A 22,420-nucleotide genomic window follows, 5' to 3' on the forward strand; every position below is an offset into this window, starting at 1 on the left:
AATTAACGCAAGTAATATTTAGATATTTTTATACTTAATAATGTATATGTAAATATTGTTCCAGCATCCTGTCAGTCGGACGAGGAGTGCAACTTATCCGACGTCTGCTTGAACGGGCAATGCCTGGACCCATGCGACGTGCGGGCGTCCTGCGGCATAAACGCCGAGTGCAAAGTGCGAAGTCACATCAAGCAATGCAGCTGCCCACCGGGCTTCACCGGTAACTCCGAAGTGGAATGCGTAAGACGTGAGTATGCGATTGACTTTTATTATTATTTACCCGGGAAAAGGAATTAGTGTCAACTCAAAACTCATATTCTCATGTATAAGCAAGAATATATAATCTTGTATGAAGATAAAATTTCTTACACAGAGAAATTCTATGAAAAATATCAAATTCTTGCTACTCAAGAGTAATTCTCATGAATTGAGAGGAAAAAAATATTGAATAGAAAGGACGATATTTCCAGATCAAAAATTGTCGAAGATATTGTTCTTTCCATTCAATATTTTTCCCTTTCAAGCGATGTAAATAATTCTTGAATAATAAGAATATATTTTTAATGGAACTATAGCGAATTGGTTCGTGCGAGTGAAATATTATCGTCACATAAGATTATATATTCCCGCTTATATATGAGAACATGAGTCCCGGATTGGTACTAATTCTCCTTCCACGCGGACACTGTCATCGCTCGATATGCGAGGGCGTATGTTGATGAAACCATCTTTACTCGCAGTACCGGTGTCCTGTCTGGGAAGCAAAGACTGCAGCGCAGGCAACACCTGTCGCGAGAACGTCTGCCTGCCGATCTGCACCGTCGACAACGAGTGCGCGCTGAACGAGAAGTGCATCAGCGGCAATTGTTTGCTGACTTGCCGTTTGGACAACGACTGTTTCCTGGGCCACATTTGCCTGCACAACATGTGCTCGTTCGGCTGTCGCGCCGACGAGGATTGCAACGCGAACGAGGCATGCCTGGGCAACAAGTGCGTGAACCCGTGCGAGGCCACGCCGTGCGGACCGAACGCCAAGTGCACCGTCTTCAATCAACGAGCGACGTGCTCCTGCCCCGTCGGCTTCATCCCGAACCCCACGGCCAAGGTCGCGTGTCTCAGGTCACCTGGCCCGATCTGCCAGGCTAATCGGGACTGCGCCATAGGCACGGCTTGCATCGCCGGCGTCTGCACGGCCGTCTGCTCGACGAACGCGAACTGCTTGAGCAACGAGAGATGCGACAGCACTGGCATCTGCAAGTCGCTCTGCAGGCGGGACGAGGATTGCAGAAGCGGCGAGATCTGCGAGGGTCTGGTGTGCGTCGCCGGTTGTCGCGCGGATATCGAGTGCCAGGATAATTACGCGTGTGTCAACAATCAATGCACTGGTAAGCACCGATATCTCTCAGCGTGAGAACTTCCTTCTCAGACAGTGCAAACTTCTGAAAGAAGTCTTCGAAATTTTAGATCATCAAAATATATGATCTTTAATATAGTAAAATTGATAATATAATAAAATCTTCAATATAATAAGAGATCTTATCGAAAAGACAATTTACTTACTATTTTTAGATTTCTTTCGGAAGTTTTTGCTGTTTGGGTTTTTTATAGGGAGACGTCGGAGAAATGCAAACGGCAAATTTACCCTCGGTTTCTTTATTATATTTGTGATTTATTTTTTATTTTTTAAAATAATATATAAAATCTTTGATATAATAAAATTTATAATATAAAAAATCTTTATTGCAACAAGAGCTTTTATAAAAAGAAGCATCCTGTTGTTTTTAGACTTTTTTTTAGAAGTCTTTGCTGTTTGGACTTTTTTGAAAGGGAGACATCGGAGAAACGGCAAATTTACGCTCGATTTCCCTGTGTTCGATTAATTTTTTATACGGATATTATGTATAAATATATTTGTTGCTTTCATTTTCATAGATCCGTGTCTATTGCCTGGCGCTTGTGGCGTAAATGCCAAGTGCACGACCATCAATCACCAGAAGGTATGTTCGTGTCCGCTGCCTTTGGTCGGAGATTCGCAAATTGGATGCAAGCAGGCGTTCCTTCCTTGTTCATCGGAACTGGAATGCTTGCCCGGACAAACGTGTTACGGCAGATCATGTTATTCCACCTGCAGAAGGTGAGAACGCCCCAGCGTGAATTCATTGCGACGTTATCACGGTGTTTTACGATGTCTGAATCACATTAAAAATAATTACTCTTTTTCAGTGACGCGAATTGTTTGAGCGACGAGCGGTGCGACGGCGGTATTTGTAAGGCAATATGCAACAGTGACGACCATTGCGTTGCCAACCAGATATGTCACAGTCGCATGTGCGACATTGGATGTCGTAGCGATAACACGTGTCCAAGCGACGAGTCCTGCATCAACAATCAATGCAGAAGTAAGTATACAATCGAATAAACATAAAAAATAATTAGCACGTGGAAAAGTCCGACTATTAAACTGTAACGCTGAATTTTCAATCCCAGGCAAGAGAAAAAGCACAATATATATCTCTTAATTTTTGAGTTTTATTTAATCAATTTTTCTCTCTCTCTCTCTCTCTCTCTCTCTCTCTTCCTTTGTAAATTTCACCGTGCAAAAACAACGTGTCAGCAGCGTTTGCACAACTTGGAATTAATTGACGATGCGCATCGTTACCTCCAGGTCCATGCGAAGGTGGCAAGGCATGCGGCGACTGTGCCGGATGTCGGGTGGTCAATCACGTGGCTCAATGCAGCTGTCCAGCCAATTATTACGGCAACGCGTTGATTAATTGCGCGAAGACCATGATCCCTTGCGACGGCTCGTGTGAGTGCGACGAAATCGGATTCTGCACCACCGGCTGCCACCATCAGGATCACTGCTCGTGCGGGGAGGTCTGTCACAACGGAAAGTGCCGCATCAAGTGCGACGTCAACAACGCCTGTCCCAAGGTGAGTTAAAAAAATGTGATCGATATCGACGTTAACAATCGAAATCAACTCAATAAATTAAATCGTTCACGTGCGCGAGTGTCAATATGGTGTCATAATTAATTAACTGATCGGTTATCTGAAATAATTTACTAATAATCGATCGATTGGTGTGTCACGAGTAATGAATTAATACACTTTTTCGTACGTTCGGATTTCTTCAGGGCTACGTGTGCGACGGAGGCATATGTCTGATCGGCTGTCGCACGCACTCCGATTGCCCGGCATCGTTGTCGTGCGCGAACGGCCAATGCGTGGACCCATGTTCCGCCCACGGATCACCCTGCGGAATAAACGCACTCTGCCGCGTCTCGAATCATCGCGCGGTTTGCCTGTGTCCGGAGGGCTACCAGGGCGAGCCGAGCCAGGAGTGCTACCAGCTCGAGTGCCATCACGACGACGATTGCGAACCGAACAAACGTTGCAGCGAATACGGGGTCTGCACGAATCCGTGCTTGCAGCACAGCGTCTGCGGCTTCAACGCGCAGTGCCGGGTGATCAACAGGAAGGCACAGTGCTCTTGCCCACCGGGACACGTCGGCAATCCAAAGATCAACTGCAAGAAAGGTACGTTTGTGGTGTTCGGCCGCGGAAACTAGACGGAAACTAGACTAGACGATTCCTGTTCTTGCCTTCAAACGCCTAGATTTAAGTCAGAATTAATTTAATTAATTTAATTCAAACGCCTAGGATTAATTTAGAATTGCAAATTAAAATACTCGAAATTGTCGAAACAATCAAAATTAAATACCGAGAGGAATATTCAGGATATTATTATTAGAAACGATGAGAACACTTGAAAATGCGATCCCCTAATCGCGATCGGTGTATTTATCAACGCGATGATTAATAAGTGCGCGTTTTAATCGTTTTCAGGTGGAGACGAATGTTTACGAAGACCTTGCGGTATCAACGCCAAATGCCGAGAAACTGTGAGCGGTTTCGAATGCACCTGTGATCCGGGATGCCACGGCGATCCGCATCAGGCGTGCCTCTGCGACGGCGATCTCTGCAAGGACACGCGTTGCGGTGTCAACGCAGCCTGCCGAATTTACAAGAATCAGCCGCAATGTTATTGCCCACCGAGCAACCCATCGGGCGATCCAATGCACGCATGTACGTATTGCTCCTACGTATCGAAGAATCTAGCCTGAGGTATAAGGCGAACGAGAAAAATGTTGCGGCAAATGCTGGTTGCTCGCGAGAGAAATCGCAAGAATCTCGCATCTTTTGTTAAAGCTGATGAAACGAGATGTTAAATGAATTTAATTTAATTTCTCAAGATTTCACATAAGATTGCTTAAAGAAGGTCTGTTAAAGATCTATTTAGAATTGTGACGAAATGTTAAGATTAACGTTTGCCGCTTATTTTTCCAACCGTTATCGTCATTATTAATAAACTGTCGGTACAGGTAGCTCAGATAGGGATTTGGGTGACTGTCGGATTAACGGCTGCGGACAGAATGCCGAGTGTATTAGGGACGGAGCTATATTCGTCTGCCGATGTCCGCCAGGTACCAGCGGCTCGCCGGATATCGAGTGCACGACAGGTAGGAAAATAGAGCCTACTAACTTTTTAACCGAGCAGGTTGATTAATTTTATGTACAGCATTTGTGACTAGCGAGCAATACTGACAATCACAGGAACATGGTCCGTAGAATAACCATGTATCGTCTAGTAGGATTTGAATAATACATAGATGTATTGTTTAATCGAGTGAAATCGTTAACATCGAGAGACAGATGTGATTGGAGCAGTATATATCGCCACGACACTGGATTTTTACATATTTACCCACAGCAAAGTCAACATATTACCTGTACATATATACGATATAGGCATACTGTACATAAATTTGACGAGAGAGAGGGAGAGAGAGAGAGAGAGAGAGAGAGAGAGAGAGAGAACACGTGTCACACATATCTCACACATAACTTCATATGTAGAATGTTTATTTCAGTATCCAATCTGTCTAAGAAGGAAGTATAATTGAATAGCAAAGAGACACTCGTTGCCAAATAGTGCCACTTGAATACAAGGAGGTACACATTTACAGTCGACACCATCTCGTAACTTAGGATTAATACAGATTGGGAACTGCGAAAGGGACATTCTCATATACCCATGCTTGATATTTGCTGATATTCACGGGTTTATTATTTCCTCCTTATTTCTGAAATCTGTGGGGGCTTGTGTTGTAAATATCGCTGCTTGCCGTTGTTATTTCTCTGAGAAGATATCTGATACGTTTGAGAAAAAGTGTAAAGTCGTTCTCTATACTTCTTCACAGAGCCTACCCTACTTTCATCATAAATACAAAGCATGTGGTTTATGTTATTTGTGAGAAAGTTTCTTTTCACAGTTCTTATAAATGCTTTTTTCTTTTTTTTTCCTGTCCCACCCAACCACGACCCACCGACTCTACACCGTTGAACACCACTACTATCGCGACCGATAGAGCGCGAATGCACCAGCGACTTAGAGTGCCCCAATGAAAAAGCCTGCATAAATCTACAATGTCTGGACCCGTGCGCGCTACGCGGTGCCTGTGGGATCAATGCTCTGTGCCGAGTGGTTCTGCACAAGCCGCGTTGCTCGTGCCCGCAGTGCTATATCGGTATGCCCCACACGGCCTGCCATCCAGATTCCAAATGCGACACGCTCAATCCCCAACCTACGCCGAGCATCGGTTGTTCCTCCGACCACGACTGTCCGGAGAGTCTCTCCTGCCACTCTCAGACAGGCGAGTGCCGCGACCCGTGTTTGAGTTCTCGGTATAACTGCGAGGTCAACAAGAGGTGTCAGGTGCGGAGTCACAAGCCTATGTGCGTTTGCAAATACGGCTTCGTGGTGAACGAGGTCGGGGAGTTGACCTGCGCTCCCGACACGCTCACCTGCACGAGGGACTTCGATTGTCCCTCGAACGCAGCGTGCGTCAACGGCAAATGTCAGAATCCCTGTAACGTACGAAACAAAAGACCGTGCCCGGCCGATAAGACCTGCGATGTCCTGGACCACCGTCCCGTGTGCATTTGCACCAAAAACTGCAATCCTTCCCTCTCCATTTGCCTGCGAGACAGTGGCTGCTCTCCAGACTTGGCGTGCCGCAACTATCGCTGCGTGGACCCATGCAGAAACTCTACCTGTCCGGCTGATGCCCCCTGTTACGTGGAGGAGCACAAGCCTATCTGCAAGTTCTGTCCCCCCGGCTTTGTGCCAGATACTAAATACGGATGCATGAAAGGTAAACACCATTTCTCAGAACACCATCTGAGTCTTGTCATTTCTCATAGCCGTTACCACGTCTTTACATTTGCCTGGCCTTACACGAGACATACGATTGCTATTTTCAGGTTTCCGATCGTCCAGACAGCAGAATATATCCATCGAGTCTTTGTCGATCGTGCACACGAGTCTTTTCGTGAATTTGTCGCTCTTTCTCACACGAGCCGCTATTCTCTACGCTAACGATTGATCGGGAAACTTCTTTGATACGGCAGCCGCGATTAGATGCATATATATATATATATATATATTCCTGTTCTGTTGTCTGAACGCGTATTTCAGGTTCCAAGTTACAGATATACAAATCTCTCCCACGCCCTAAAAAAATTCCCGCTCTACTCTGCCAGTCTCCTCACTACTGAAGGATTCTTCCGTTACATCTGTCTCTGTAAAGACCTCTAATAATGTTTCTTATAATCAGCTTACCTATTACGCAAGCATGCTTACTATTAATTTGGTAGTAATTGATATAAACTGTATTATCTGTAGCATAGCCTAATCAGGGTCGCTTCCTGATTTCAGTTTTGACACTTTAACAGTTATTATGTTTACGTTGTATCCGCAGCAGTTCTTCGCCCCATGCCCAAGCCGGCTTGCGAGTCCGATGATGACTGCAGCGACGCAGAAGCCTGTGTCGATAGCTCCTGCGTTGATCCTTGTATCGACGGGTGTCAGCTGACAGTTCAATGTCGAGTCGAAGCGCACAGGCCTATTTGCGATTGCGATCCTAATGACGAAAGTTGCTTAACTAACGGCACGACGACGTTGCGCCCTACTGATTCAGATCACACTTTCGAGACTATCGGTACCAGTACGTTACAGACCTCAGCAACCGTCGGTATTTTGACATCCACCTCGACTACTATTCCCACTACAGAAATGTCAACCGTTACATACACAGAGGAGAGTACAGTTCCCCTGATTGAAGTCACTGAAACCTTGTTGGACAATGTCACTGTCGAGACCACCCGCAAATCGGACACGACAACCGCGTCGATAGAGATCACTACCGAGCCTCCGGGCAGTACAACGACCATGTTTTCGATATCGAGTACGACCGAACTCGGCGTTCCAAGTGATACGTCGACTTTAACGACGAACGTTGAATTGGAAAACGTTACCACTCCGGCATTCGAAAGTACCGGCTTCGTCGAGAGTACTTCGACGGAATATACAACGTTTACGATCACATCCGGAATCGAATTCTCGACCGCTTCCATTGTTCCAACTTCGTATAGTAGTACGGAAGAAGCTGTCACGGAAAATGTGACTTCTTCTACCGCAATTGCGACAACGGAGAACGAATTAGAATTCGCCACGACCACCGAAATACCCGAAACAGCTACTGCTTCGGTCACGGCCACCGTCACTTCCCCGGTTACTTTCAAACCTATTGAGATTACCACTGAGAACATCGTCGAAACCACGGTTTCTCGCGAAGGTGCCGGAACGACGACAGTTCCTACGTCGACGGGTGTAAGCGAAGTTGCGGAAATTCCTGAGAACGCAACCATAGTTCCTACTACGGAAGTTCCTGCCGTAAGTGTTGAAGAGATCACGACGGCAGCGACGACTACATCACAATATTTCACTACTACAGAATCTAGAGAATTAACGGTAAAGCCTTTAGAAAAGGTCACTGAGCCACGTATGGAGATTATCACTGAAACCGCGACTACCTCGACACTTTTCACGCAGGAGACTCATACGGCGTCACCGCCGAGTACTTTAGAACCTACCGAAACGTCTACGATATATATCGAATACGACACTGCCAAAGAGATTACCCAAGAATCGAGCACTGCCGAGACTACACTGCCACGTACAACTCAGTCGTACATAAAAGACACCACCCCGCGTCTAATTACCTCCGAACCACCTGCACTTACGACAAACGAGTCGGTCACCGATAACGCCAGTACCTCACGCGAAGTCACTGGTATATCCATCACAGAATCCTCTACTACCGAACAGTACACCACACTTCACTCTACAACAGAAGGACACTCTACAGAAACAGAACAGATCGGTACGACGGAACAGCCTACAGAACGATACACTACCGCAAGGCAATATGCTACATCCGAACAATCCACAGAGAAAATCTCGACTACGGAACTTTACAGCACATCTGAATATCCCACAGAAGAATATTCCACAACGAAACAAAGTTCCACGACAGAACGATACACAACAACTGAACAACCTACAGAAAAGATCTCGACTACAGAAGAAATCAGTACCACGAGGCAATATACTACATCCGAACAATTCACAGAGAAAATCTCTACTACGGAACTTCATGGCACATCTGAATATCCCACAGAAGAATATTCCACGACAGAACGATACACAACTGAACAACCTACAGAAAAGATCTCGACTACAGAAGAAATCAGTACCACGAGGCAATATACTACATCCAAACAACCTACAGAAAAAATCTCTACTACAGAATTTCACAGCACATCTGAATATCCCACAGAAGAATATTCCACAACGAAACAAAGTTCCACGACAGAACGATACACAACAACTGAACAACTTACAAAAGAGATCTCGACTACAGAAGAAATCAGTATTACGAGACAATACACTACATCCGAACAACCCACAGAAAAAATCCCTACTACAGAATTTTACAGCACGTCTGAATATCCCACAGAAGAATATTCCACAACGAAACAAAGTTCTATGACAGAAAAATACACAACAACTAAACAACCTACAAAAGAGATCTTGACTACAGAAGAAATCAGTACCACGAGACAATACACTACATCCGAACAACCCACAGAAAAAATCCCTACTACAGAATTTTACAGCACATCTGAATATTCCACAACGAAACAACGTTCCACGACAGAACGATACACAACAACTGAACAACCTACAGAAGAGATCTCGACTACAGAAGAAATCAGTATTACGAGGCAATATACTACATCCGAACAACCTACAGAAAAAATCTCTACTATAGAACTTCACAGCACATCTGAATATCCTACAGAAGAATATTCCACAACGAAACAAAGTTCCACGACAGAACAATACACAACAACTGAACAACCTACAAAAGAGATCTTGACTACAGAAGAAATCAGTACCACGAGACAATACACTACATCCGAACAACCCACAGAAAAAATCCCTACTACAGAATTTTACAGCACATCTGAATATCCCACAGAAGAATATTCCACAACGAAACAAAGTTCTATGACAGAAAAATACACAACAACTAAACAACCTACAAAAGAGATCTTGACTACAGAAGAAATCAGTACCACGAGACAATACACTACATCCGAACAACCCACAGAAAAAATCCCTACTACAGAATTTTACAGCACATCTGAATATCCCACAGAAGAATACTCCACAACAGAACAGAGTTCCACGACAGAACAATACACAACGCCTGAACAGCCTATAGAAAAGATCTCGACTACACAACAATACAGTACTCCTCAATACTCCACAGAAGAATATCTTACAACAGAACGATTCGGTACATCGCAACAGCCTACAGAAATATACACCACGACTGAGCAGGTTAGCGAACGAATGTCTACTACAGAATATCAAAGCACATCTGAGTATTCCACTACGGAAGAACTTAGAACATCAGAGCAGCCCACAGAACGATACACTACATTCGAACAATCTACGGAACATACCTCGACCACGGAACAATATAGCACTCCGAAATATCCTACGGAAGAATATTCTACAACAGAACAGTTCATAACATCGCAAGAGCCCATGGAAGAGTACTCTACCACAGAAGAGCGCGTCACATCTACGCAATCGTCCCTTACTACGATACAACACAGTACAGCGGGATATTCCACTGAAGAGCATTCTACCGTAATGGAAGAGCTCGTCACACCCGAACAAACCACGACAGAGCGATATACGACGACCGAACCTTCGACGGAATATACCGCAACAGAACAATATATGACGGAACAATATTCCACAGAACAATCCACCGTTCCTGTACAGGTCACCCGGAATAAAACAGACATGGTCTGCGATGTAGATAGCGACTGCACCGAATGCGAGACCTGCGTCGATCGTCTGTGTCGCAATCCTTGTAAAACCGCTAACCCCTGTCCAGAGAACGTAATATGCGACGTCACGAATCGCCGGCCTGTGTGCTTAGACTCAAGTACCGAGCAGAGTACGTCTAATTGTAGCATACTCCCAGGTAAAGATTTCTCTCGTCGGGAGTTTTCGTATAATTGTGGTATATATCATTTCATGTCACCGACTATGTGTTCTCCACGAGCTTTCTCCAGTGTGGAGCCCGGTATTCATCATAAATATATATGTATATATATATATATATATCCAGATGAAAATTGGAGGCAACCAATTCTGGAGAGTGTGAAACATTGCTTGAGACGAGCGATCGGTCATACACACCACCAGAATGGCGCTCGTCCGTCTACATATATATCGAACCCACGACACACGGGAACGCCATCGGTATCACGAGGGCGATTCACAAATCGAACATCTGTCTATTCCTACGGTGACCATGCCGGATACTGTCGTTTTCGGATACAGTCGTATACCGACTTCCCAAATGCAGACAAAGGACTGCTGCATTAGCGCTCTACGCATGATGTAAATTAACGCCTGTGCACGAACTTCTCTCAGAGCTTCCGCGTACCTAACACACCTAGGACTTGCGATTTCTCACAATCCGCAGTCCACTCGCGAGTTGAAATTATCTTTCGCGCGGGACGCGACGGCGTCGCACACGGTGGCCGTCGCGGCCGCATAGAAAATTCTCTCGTCACGCAGAATCCGTGAATCGAGATGAAGAAACGACGACGACGAACGATAATTTCGCTCGACGGTAGACGCGCATCAATGTCTCTTACTTAGCTGCTAGGCTTGATACACACGTAACACGAATATCACTAAATGTCTCACGAATTAAGGGAAAATCGTACATCATCCTCGCTCGTGTTCACATTTATGTTCATATTTATGTATACCGCACTCTGCGATAGACCTAAGTGAAATCTACATTGTGTTGTAAAGTGTACATTGTTTCTTTGTAAGCCGCCGTTCATGCGCTAAAGCGTACCAAGGCGGCAGGGTAAAAAAAAGATCAGGTCAGATTAGACTTTCCGTTGCAACACGTAGAGATTAACATTCCACCATGCTTTCATCGTACATCGCCGTTAATTCCGGCATCTAATGCGCGTTTGTTTCGTTAGACGTGAAATGTACGACGCACAGCGACTGTCCGGTCCAGCTGGCGTGCGTGAATCAACAGTGCCTGAATCCTTGCACCTTGGGCAATCCGTGCGACTTCGTCGAGGTGTGCCATGTCCAGGATCACAGACCGGTCTGTGTCAAACGTAAGTACTTGCGATTTACAACGAACAGCAACCAGTACTGCCGATGAGAACGAAAGGATCACATTTTGTTTACTCTTACTCTCGCTTTCAGTGGATACCAACGAAGCGGAGTGCCCTTACTGCCCACCTGGTATGCAGTGCGACCCATCGACGAACACCTGCGTCAAAGGTTCGTACGCTCGCCAGCACGGCGCTTGGTTACACCTGATCTTGATTTCAGTTTCTTATAGCCGTCGACGGACGTGTACATATGTGTATGTACTGTACATATCTCACGTATACATATTCTGCAAATTATACATATCTCGACTCCTGTCCGCAAGGCACGAAATATTCAATATTCTATTTAAACTGTCGCGCATGGTCACGAAGAACAAATCCTCCAGCAGACGTTCGTGTCTCTCCAAAGTGTCGTTATCTCTTTGATTATACATATTCCTCCTGCTCGGGAGCAGAGCGTCCCTCTCCCGAGACATTCGCGGTCCGCATACTTTTCGCACTTACGCAATAACGCTGCAATCGGCGAGCAGAAAATCACACATGCTAACGCAACGAGAAACTCTTCATTACACCTCAAGTCTCGTACTCAAGTGCACACCACACCTCCTGGGGCTACATGGGCTTTCTCACTCTTTCTCTAGCGGGTTGCACTAGCAACAGGGATTGCCCCTTGACAGAGGCGTGCATTGGGCACACTTGCCAGGAGCCATGTCTGGTTCGGAATCCTTGCGCGGAACACGCTATTTGTATTAATACGAATCACGGAGCAGACTGCAGCTGCGAGGAGGACTACCACGGCAACGGGTTCTCCTATTGCGATTTGGGTAAGCTTCGACGATGTCACATTTATCTCACACTGAGGAAAGAAATATCTTAGAGTGAATCATTTTTATTTCTTAAATATTTTGTCTCTCAGTGTACGGTGCAATGAAATTTCCGATAAAACGTTACAATACCGATCATTCAATCTCTCCAAGCTCTGAAATGACAGATTAATGCGAAGGTTTGTAGAACGTTAATGATGCAAACAGAAATCGCACGAGCGAAACTTTACGCTTAATTTTTATAACTTGTTATAACTTGTGACGAGAGATCAATTAGAGATTTGCATAGGTTATATTAACGCGTTCTACGATTTCAGTGGAGGAAGGCAAGAATATCTGCCAATACAACGAGGACTGTCCTCCGAACAAGTACTGCGATCGACTCAACAGGGAATGCATCAATCCGTGCGCTGAGTATGACTGCGGGGAGAATGCGAAGTGCGTGTCCAGTAATCACGAGGCGCAGTGCACGTGCCTGCCAGGATACCGCGGGAATCCCCATGTCGGTTGCCAAGACGAGACATTCACTTCCGATCCTTGCGTGCCGAATCCGTGCGGTCTGAACGCCCTGTGCGAGAACGACAATGGAAACCCCGTTTGTTTCTGCCCGAAGGGTCTAACCGGCAGTCCGTTCGAGCAATGCAGTATGTACACATTTTTATCATTACCTATGCATGAGATACATATTGCTGCGTTCATTCCCCGATGTCTCGAGAGTTCGAGAAGTTGAGAGATCGAGATCGATTGGTGAAAAAGCAGGGGACTTTAGCAGTGAGGAAACAGCAGTTGAAGGGAGAATCGAATACGAGCCGTCAACGTGAGGAGACGTGTCGGTTTCACGAGCGATTATTTCCACGGCGAACAAACGATTCTACAGCTCCCTAATAAAGTTTCTTTTATACTTCCGGTCTCTGTTTATTCGCGAGGAATGCGCGAGATCGGGAGTGCCGCGGTATCGCGATAAACGGATAAGCGGGTGGAGCGCAACGATATATTCAAAAATGATTTAAAGTTATAAAATGAAATAACTCGGCTCGTGTGCAGGATTTTTTTCAGAGAAATTGCTAATCTGACCGTCCTCAATGAATGATCGCGTTAGTTCCAGAAGGCGACCAGTGCGAGGGCAATCCATGCGGCGTTAATTCAGGATGCCGAGTGGTGGGCGGACAGGTGAAGTGCTTCTGCTTGCCAGGATACGAGGGGGAACCGCCGCACACCCCTTGCGTACTACCCAGCACTTCCTGCGATCCTTCTCCGTGTGGCCCCAATACTCGCTGTACAGTGTTGAGCAACGGCTTCGCGAAGTGTACCTGTCTACCAGGATACATCGAGAGCCCTAACACGATCAGGGGATGCGTGCCCAAAGCCGACCAATGCGAATCGAATCCCTGCGGTTCCGGAGCGGCATGCAACAGCACGAGAGTGCCACCTTGCTACTGCCCGGATCTCATGGTCGGAAATCCGTACAAGAGCTGCGGAGGTAATTATCATCAATGATCGACCGAAACGATTCAGATTCAAAAGCCGTCCGGCTACCTTTTAACCCTTTCTTGTCGCGTATCTTCAATTTTTTCTATCATATCGTATATCTCTAATTTTATATCATATGTAATTTTACTTTTTATTACGTAATTTCTTGTAATTTTTACTTCTTTAAATATACGTCCAGAGTTATAGGAAGTATTTTATTTTATATTTTATTTTGCGTTAACTTTTCGTAATGCGTGTCTCGAGCGATAATCAAGAAGATTAACAGTGACGATGGTTTGTTAATTGCAGCGCGACCATCCGGACCGTACGATCTCTGCTTGTTGTCACCTTGCGGCAAGAATGCTATTTGCACCTCGTTCGATGGCGTGGCTAAGTGCACATGCGTACCGCCATTCGTCGGCAATCCCTACGTGGACGGCTGCGAAGCTGAGTGCATCGTTAATCGCGATTGCGAGAATCATCTGGCCTGCTTCAATCAGCACTGCAGAGATCCATGCCCGGGTGTATGCGGCGCTAATGCGCGCTGCGAGGTCGTCGATCACCTTCCAATGTGTTCCTGCCTGCCAGGATACACCGGCGATCCGTTCAGATCCTGTAAAGTGGAGAAGCCTTGTACGTGAATATTTCTCAGTCAACGTTCATTTTGTTTCATGTGTTTTACAAAACACATACTTTGCAACAACTGTGAATTTAGGTTTTCAAATCTTTTCTATAAGTAATTAAGAAAGAATAAAAAAAGGACGGTTCGTTTTTCTCAGAGGCGAGTTCAATCTTGAAATGTTGGATATCCGAAATATCTCTTCACGCTTGATCTGTTAAGTATTCTTTATTAATCCGAAACCTGTACACGCGCATAATTACAGCAGAAAGGGATAGATTTCTATGGGAATCGAATGATGACAGTGTAGCGACAATTCGAAGATTTAACTTAAATTTATTTTTTCATAGCAGTGCCAGATCAAAATTCGTGTATGCCATCACCGTGCGGGCCACACAGCATCTGTCGCGTAATGAAAGACCGCGCAGTGTGCTCCTGCAGTCCGGGTTACCAAGGCACACCCCCACATTGCCGCCCTGAGTGTCTCGTCAGCACTGAATGCCCGACTCATTTGGCTTGCATTAATCAAAAGTGTAATGATCCCTGCCCGGGCTTGTGCGGCTTGAATGCTCATTGTCAAGTCCTCAATCACAATCCGATCTGCAGCTGTCCTCGTCAGTATGTCGGCGATCCATTCACGCAATGCGTCAAAGAAGGTAATATATTTATCATATTTGGTAATTGATTATCAACAAAACGTTCTCTCGAGTTATTTTTCGCAATTAAAAATAGAATAGAATTAAGAGAAGAGTTGCTCGAGTCATTCTTTGATGTATATGAAAATGGAATAAAATTAAAATAAATTACTGAGACATATGTCTTCTACAAATCAAGCAAGTAGTATTTATTACGAAGCGTTTCATCACGATTATTTTTCTTGTGATTAAAAATTTAATAAAATTAAAGCAAATTGTCAGTGTAATTTTCTTACATATTAAATAAAATAGTTATTATCGAGCACTCTTTTAAGGGGAAAAAATTTTCTGAGGATCTCTCTAATATAACATAATAATGTAATGCTTTTAGAACCTCTACCTCCGACCAGGAATCCTTGTTTACCATCGCCCTGCGGCCCCAATGCCGACTGCCGCGTCCAAGAGGACCATCCCATATGCACGTGCATCAGCGGTATGTTTGGGGCACCGCCGAATTGCAGACCGGAGTGTGTGATCGATCAGGACTGCGCTAGTTCCTTATCGTGTATCCAAAAGAAATGTCTGGACCCGTGCGTTGGATCCTGCGGATTCAACACGAACTGTACAGTGCAAAATCACCGACCCATGTGCTACTGCTACGACGGTTACGAGGGAGATCCTTTCTCAGGCTGTGCCAAAGGTGAGATCCTAATAATTCGCTTTATTCGGAGAAACCTTTGAGACAAAATTGATCAGAGCGTTATTTATATGCTTCGTCGTCTTTATAATTCACATACTTATGACACGTGTTCGCTCCACAGTCGTGTTCCCGGTGCAAATGCCGTGCGATCCTTCGCCGTGCGGCGCGAACGCCGTGTGCAAGGAACGGAACGGTGCGGGCTCTTGCACTTGCCTGCCGGATTACACCGGCGATCCGTACGAGGGTTGCCGGCCGGAATGCGTGCAGAACTCGGATTGCGCTCACACGAAGGCCTGCATCAACAACAAGTGCAAGGATCCGTGCATAGGAGCGTGCGGGATCAACGCGCAATGCCAAGTTTATAATCACCAACCGTCGTGCAGTTGCCTTTCTGGCTACACCGGGGATCCGCTGAAATCTTGCCACGTGCCGATAGGTATGTGTGTTTGCGACGTTCACCGGGTAAAAATATATCCAGTCGACTTGAGTCAAAAGCTAGTAACTATCGGAGAAGAAAATTTCTTTAATTGAAATAGATTTGTCTTCTGGAATAAGGCAAAACGAGTGTTTGATTCAAAATCTAAAAAATAATAAATAATAAGAAATAAAAATGTAGAATCGGTTTTGTGGCTTAGCCATTGTCTAAACATTATACATCAAATGTGATAGACTAGATAGCGTTGCCTATTTTAAAATATATAATCTATTTACCATATACCCACGGCTAGCATTTAAAAATGAAGTAGCAGATAAAAATTGAGGGTAGGTTATTTCATAAAAATCTTAAGGAAGCAGAAATGAACGTTACATTACTGTCTAACAATTAATTATGATTTCCTATTTCGTAACTGTATTTTCTTTTGTTGGGCCATCAGCTAATTTATTTATCCAGCCACTGGAAAAAGTGAATATTACATTACTGACTAATAACGATTTTAGACATAAAATTACTATCTTGTGGCTGCGTATCCACGAGATTCGATTTCTGCTAGATTTTTGCGACATCTTCGACGTTGCTGCCATAATCGGATTCCTCAAGAATACGCTGTAATGCGAGGTATCTTTTCTGCAGAGCCTCCGGTGCCGGATAATACATGCCAACCGTCTCCCTGTGGGCCGTATAGCAACTGCCGTGTCATCGACAATCACGCGGTCTGCTCTTGCCAACCTAATTACATCGGCAGCCCACCGTCTTGTCGGCCGGAATGCGTGGTCAGCACGGATTGTGGTGCGAACGCGGCGTGCATCAATCAAAGGTGCAAGGATCCGTGTCCCGGCACGTGTGGCGTGAACGCAGAGTGCCGAGTGATCAATCATAATCCGGTCTGCATTTGCGCGATCGGCTACAGCGGCGATCCGTTCTTCGGATGTGTCAAAGAAGGTAAGTCTGAAAGCCTCCTCAGTTGCTGTTGCTTTCAATTTTTGTATCCGTTCGCTATCTCGCATACTCAAATGTCTATGTATCTTTTTTTATATAATAATCGTAATCATTAATCATATATGAGTCATTGAACGTCTAGATCTGAATTTATTCACTTATGTATGATAGAAGTGACATCGACGCCGAAACCGAGTGGCAATCCGTGCGTTCCCTCGCCGTGCGGTCCGAACTCCCAGTGTCGGGTGATCGACGGCTTCCCAGCATGCTCCTGCCTGCCGAATTACGTGGGCCGTGCACCAAATTGTCGTCCGGAATGTGTTATAAACGAGGGATGTCCCGGAAACTTGGCGTGTCAGAACGAACAATGCGTCGATCCGTGCCCAGGCTCGTGTGGCGTCAACACCAACTGCAACGTCGTGAAACACAACCCTGTTTGCATATGCAACGAAGGCTACACCGGCAATCCCTTCACGGAGTGTACGCTCATCATGGACGGTACGTTTTGCACAAACGGTTGCGCGTTTTCAAACTTACCCTCGAAATGAACCAACGATAAGCGCTAACGGTCCATAATGAATTCTTTGCAGAACCTATCACAACGGTACGCTACACCACGCCGTGCAATCCGTCGCCGTGCGGCGCCAACGCCGTGTGCAACGAGCGAAACGGCGTCGGGTCCTGCACCTGCCTGCCGCAATACTTCGGCGACCCGTACATCGCCTGCCGACCTGAGTGCGTGACCAACGCCGACTGCGACCGCAGCAAGGCCTGTCTGAACAACAAATGCGTGAACCCGTGCCCGGGGACCTGCGGCCAGGGCGCTACGTGCCGCGTCGTGAACCACGCTCCGTCGTGTTCCTGCCTGCCGGGTTACACCGGCGACCCGGTGAACGGCTGCACAGTGATAGAGGTGACACCGTTGCCGCCACCGATCGATCCCTGCGACCCGTCGCCGTGCGGGCCCAACAGCAACTGCCGGACGCAGAACGGGCACGCGGTGTGCCTGTGCCAGCCAGGATTCTCCGGGATCCCGCCGACCTGCCGGCCGGGCTGCATCGTCAGCTCCGAGTGTCCGCAGAATAAGGCGTGCGTCGACAACAGGTGCGCGGACCCGTGTCCAGGCTCATGCGGGCAGAACACCAACTGCCTCACGGTCAACCACAATCCCATCTGCAGCTGCGCCAACGGCTACGCCGGCGACCCCTTCGTGCACTGCTTCAAGGTCAGCACCGTGTCGCCGTTGCCGAAGGGCGAAGGGGACCCGTGCTCGCCGAATCCCTGCGGCCCGAACTCGCAGTGCAAGGTGATCGGCTCGCATCCGGCCTGCTCCTGTCTGCTCAACTACATCGGCCGCCCGCCGAACTGCAGACCGGAATGCACCGACAACTCGGAGTGTCTCACCACTGCCGCGTGTATCAACCAGAGGTGCAAGAATCCTTGCCCGGGCGCGTGCGGCGATCTCGCCAGGTGCACCGTCCAGAATCACATCCCGATTTGCACCTGTCCGGAAGGTTACGAGGGCGACGCTACCGTGCGCTGCGACCTGGCACCACCGCCAGGTGAGTGAAGTGCCGGATATTCGACGAAATCATGAAACAATCATCTGCGGATGTATTTCTGCTGAAAACAAAATCGTCAAATAATTCTAAGTCAAAATGTTTCCATCGAGAGAAATATTTTTATACACGAGACAACCTTATATATAAACGTATTCTTATATACAGAAAAGTTATATATAAAAAATATTGTTACGTGTAGAAAATATCATTATATACAAGTTTGTCTTTAAACAGTTAGGTTCCATACGTATATTTGTCGTATTGCTTGTTTACAGCGACAGACAAGTCTATTCCGAACCCATGTTTGCCGAATCCTTGCGGCCCCAATGCGCAATGTCGCGAAAGGAACGGAGCGGGTGCTTGCGGATGCCCGCCGGATTTGATAGGTGATCCTTACGACATTGTTAAAGGGTGCCATAAAGAATGCGAAACGAATAATGACTGTGCGCCGCAACTGGCATGCGTTGGCTTCAAGTGCACGGATCCTTGTCCCAATACGTGCGGAACGTTGTCCATATGCAACGTACAAGCGCACGTTCCCGTTTGCCTGTGCCCGGCGGGATACACGGGAGATCCGTACTTCGCCTGTGAGATCGTAGAAATCACACGTGAGTATTATTGAACGATTAATTATACAATTAATATTACGTTAACGAGACACTAATGTGATTTTCACATTAGTGTTATCAATGCTCAATTTTACTTTACAATTGTCAGAGCTATCGAAGGAGACTGTCTTGATAATTGATAATGATAATTTTCACATACGGTTTATTTGACATTATTAATAATTCGGCGAATAACGTGGTAATGTTATCTCTTTCAGAACAAGCGGAGCCGTGTTCCCCGTCGCCTTGCGGACCCAACAGCAAATGTCGGGTGGTCAATGGCCAGGCTGTGTGCACATGTCTGCCAGAGTACAGAGGTATTCCACCGTCGTGCAGACCGGAATGCATCGTTAACGCTGAGTGCCCACCGCACCTCGCGTGCGTGAACAAGAAGTGCGCGGATCCTTGTCCGAATACCTGCGGGCTCAGGGCCCAATGTACCACCAAGAATCACAACCCGATTTGCACTTGTCCCTCCGGCTTCACGGGGGATCCTTTCACCCTGTGCTCGCCGCATAGTAAGCATTACACATATATCTTATTTTTTATTTCTTTATTCACATTGATATCTTCTCTCGTTTAGATTAAATTATTACCTCTCGCTTTTGTGTCCTTTACTTTTATCATTATATATGAAAAATATTGCTTTACGAGGATAATGCAAATTAATTGTGCAAAATTTCCAGTTCCTTTTCTGGGCATAAAAAGCAACAATCGCCTCTCTCAGTTCTAGACGAGTTCCCGACGACCGAACGGCCACCGTCTTGCACTCCGTCGCCTTGCGGCCCGAATTCCTTGTGCCAACTCATATCCGGTAATCCTGCATGCTCTTGTTTGCCAAATTACATCGGCGTGCCGCCTCAGTGTCGACCGGAGTGCATTTTGAGCTCCGAGTGCAAGAGTCATCTCGCGTGCGTCAATCAGAAGTGTGCGGACCCATGTCCGGGCTCGTGCGGAATAAACGCTCAGTGTCACGTGCTGAACCACTTGCCGGTCTGCACGTGCATGGAAGGTTTCATCGGAGATCCGTTCACGCAGTGCAGCGTTATCCCGACAGGTAAATGAAACGAGAGGACTTCATTTGCATTTTTTTCATTCCTATCATGACAGTCTGGTGGAATATACACGATTAACCTTTTCGCCCTTAACGCCGGCTATTCTCGAACTAATTTGTGAATAATAGCGCCTCTTGTGAGCGTTATGCAAATTATTTCACTGGAGTGAACCACATGATTCGAATTATATTCGTTCGTCTTTTGTTTTTTTGAGTTAGTCGAGTATCATAAAGCAATAGTCAGTTAACGAGAATATTACAGACTTTATGAAAAAGAAGTTCGGAAGATTTTCATACTGGTACGAAACCCGGTAAACCCCTCCCCCCCCCCTCCCGAACGCCGAAGACTGTACACGCGTAATGTGTACACCTTTGCCGCGGGGTCTCGTTCAGTGGCAACGCTACGGCGCTTCGCTCCGCTGTATTGAAAGGATTAATTATTAATTTTCTCTTGTCACAGTTACAGTAGCACCGTCCACCGACCCTTGCGCTCAGTCTCCATGCGGCCCGAACGCCGTGTGCGACAACGGTGAATGCAGGTGCCTGCCGGAATACATCGGCAATCCCTACGAGGCCTGCCGTCCGGAGTGCATTTTGAATTCCGAGTGTCCTCGCGACAAGACGTGCCTGAGGAACAAGTGCAAGGACCCTTGCCCCGGAATTTGCGGCCAAAACGCGCAATGCGACGTGGTGAATCACATCCCCGTCTGTTCCTGTCCGTCTGGATACGTGGGCGATCCGTTCGTCAGCTGTCGCATTCAGCCTACAGGTGTGCTGGAGTTGCTTCTTGAATTCCTTTCTTTCGGTGTTTCGTTATCATTAGTTTTCGGGCAAAATCGTGTTGTCTAGTTCGTGAAATAAATTTGTCTCTCACGTGTGCCACAGTACCGCTACCTCAGAAGGATCCGTGCACACCTTCGCCTTGCGGACCAAACAGTCAATGTCGCAACATCGAGGATCACGCAGTGTGCTCTTGCCTCCAAGGATATCTCGGCTCTCCGCCATCCTGCAGACCGGAATGTCTTGTCAGCTCCGAGTGCCCACCGACGAGAGCCTGCGTCAACAAGAAGTGCACGGACCCGTGCCTGGGCTCCTGCGGCCTGAACGCGAGATGCGAAGTGATCAACCACTCGCCGATATGCAGCTGCCTGCCCGGACAGACTGGAGATCCGTTCAAGAGTTGTTATGATATGCCAAGTGAGAAGAATCAATATGAAATCATAACGGAAATTATAATCATCAATGTCTGTCAGCAACATTAATTAATTAATTAATATTCGAAATTTGAATATAATTTTAACGTCAAATTCAGCAACATTAAATATCACCGTTGTTAAAAATGACGAGTTATAAAGAGAAATGTGTTTCCAATATTTCTAAACAAATCTGGACGTTTTAGTACCGCCAGAGCCGAAGGACCAGGGAGATCCTTGCAACCCTTCGCCGTGCGGACCAAACGCTCAGTGTCAGAATGCAAACGGACAAGCATCTTGTTCGTGTTTACCCACGTATATCGGCACACCGCCAGCGTGTCGGCCCGAGTGCTTGATCAACCCTGACTGTCCACACGAAAAATCCTGCATAAATATGAAATGCAAGGATCCCTGTCCAGGATCTTGCGGCGATAACGCCGAGTGCAAGGTAGTGAACCATGCGGTAACCTGTTCCTGTAAGATCGGCTTTACCGGCAATCCGTTTGTGCAATGCGTGTTGGAAGGTATGTGCTTAACTTCTTTGCCCCAATTATCACTTCTTAAATTGATCTTTAAATTTTTGTATTTTCCCACACCAAATTCTTCCACTATTTTTATTTCTTTCCCTATCTCTATCTCTCTGTTACACTTAATTATATATAATCATTTTATTTGTATTCTATTTTATATCTTTTTCTTTATATTTCAACGTTTATTTATTTTTATTTCCACGATTA

General features: G+C 46.2%; 1 protein-coding gene across 1 annotated transcript in view; it reads left to right on the top strand.

Annotated features, from left to right (window-relative positions):
• LOC106746562 overlaps positions 1-22,420 on the top strand; it is a 71,249-nt gene that overhangs the window by 4,566 nt on the left and 44,263 nt on the right. Inside the window, exons 11-36 of the mRNA XM_014623278.1 lie at positions 65-247; positions 741-1,385; positions 1,933-2,134; positions 2,224-2,399; positions 2,666-2,934; positions 3,138-3,540; positions 3,850-4,089; positions 4,386-4,523; positions 11,497-11,640; positions 11,732-11,809; positions 12,282-12,464; positions 12,782-13,108; positions 13,564-13,944; positions 14,244-14,567; positions 14,904-15,209; positions 15,580-15,888; positions 16,010-16,324; positions 16,961-17,269; positions 17,438-17,764; positions 17,857-18,828; positions 19,104-19,436; positions 19,655-19,954; positions 20,164-20,493; positions 20,951-21,259; positions 21,376-21,687; positions 21,890-22,207. Of these exons, the coding sequence (XP_014478764.1) occupies positions 65-247; positions 741-1,385; positions 1,933-2,134; positions 2,224-2,399; positions 2,666-2,934; positions 3,138-3,540; positions 3,850-4,089; positions 4,386-4,523; positions 11,497-11,640; positions 11,732-11,809; positions 12,282-12,464; positions 12,782-13,108; positions 13,564-13,944; positions 14,244-14,567; positions 14,904-15,209; positions 15,580-15,888; positions 16,010-16,324; positions 16,961-17,269; positions 17,438-17,764; positions 17,857-18,828; positions 19,104-19,436; positions 19,655-19,954; positions 20,164-20,493; positions 20,951-21,259; positions 21,376-21,687; positions 21,890-22,207 (8,133 nt within the window). The remainder of the gene's footprint in view (positions 1-64; positions 248-740; positions 1,386-1,932; positions 2,135-2,223; positions 2,400-2,665; positions 2,935-3,137; positions 3,541-3,849; positions 4,090-4,385; positions 4,524-11,496; positions 11,641-11,731; positions 11,810-12,281; positions 12,465-12,781; positions 13,109-13,563; positions 13,945-14,243; positions 14,568-14,903; positions 15,210-15,579; positions 15,889-16,009; positions 16,325-16,960; positions 17,270-17,437; positions 17,765-17,856; positions 18,829-19,103; positions 19,437-19,654; positions 19,955-20,163; positions 20,494-20,950; positions 21,260-21,375; positions 21,688-21,889; positions 22,208-22,420) is intronic.

Source organism: Dinoponera quadriceps, unplaced genomic scaffold (genome assembly GCF_001313825.1).
Source record: "Dinoponera quadriceps isolate SergipeBrazil2010 unplaced genomic scaffold, ASM131382v1 scaffold1573, whole genome shotgun sequence".
NCBI lineage: Eukaryota > Metazoa > Arthropoda > Insecta > Hymenoptera > Formicidae > Dinoponera > Dinoponera quadriceps.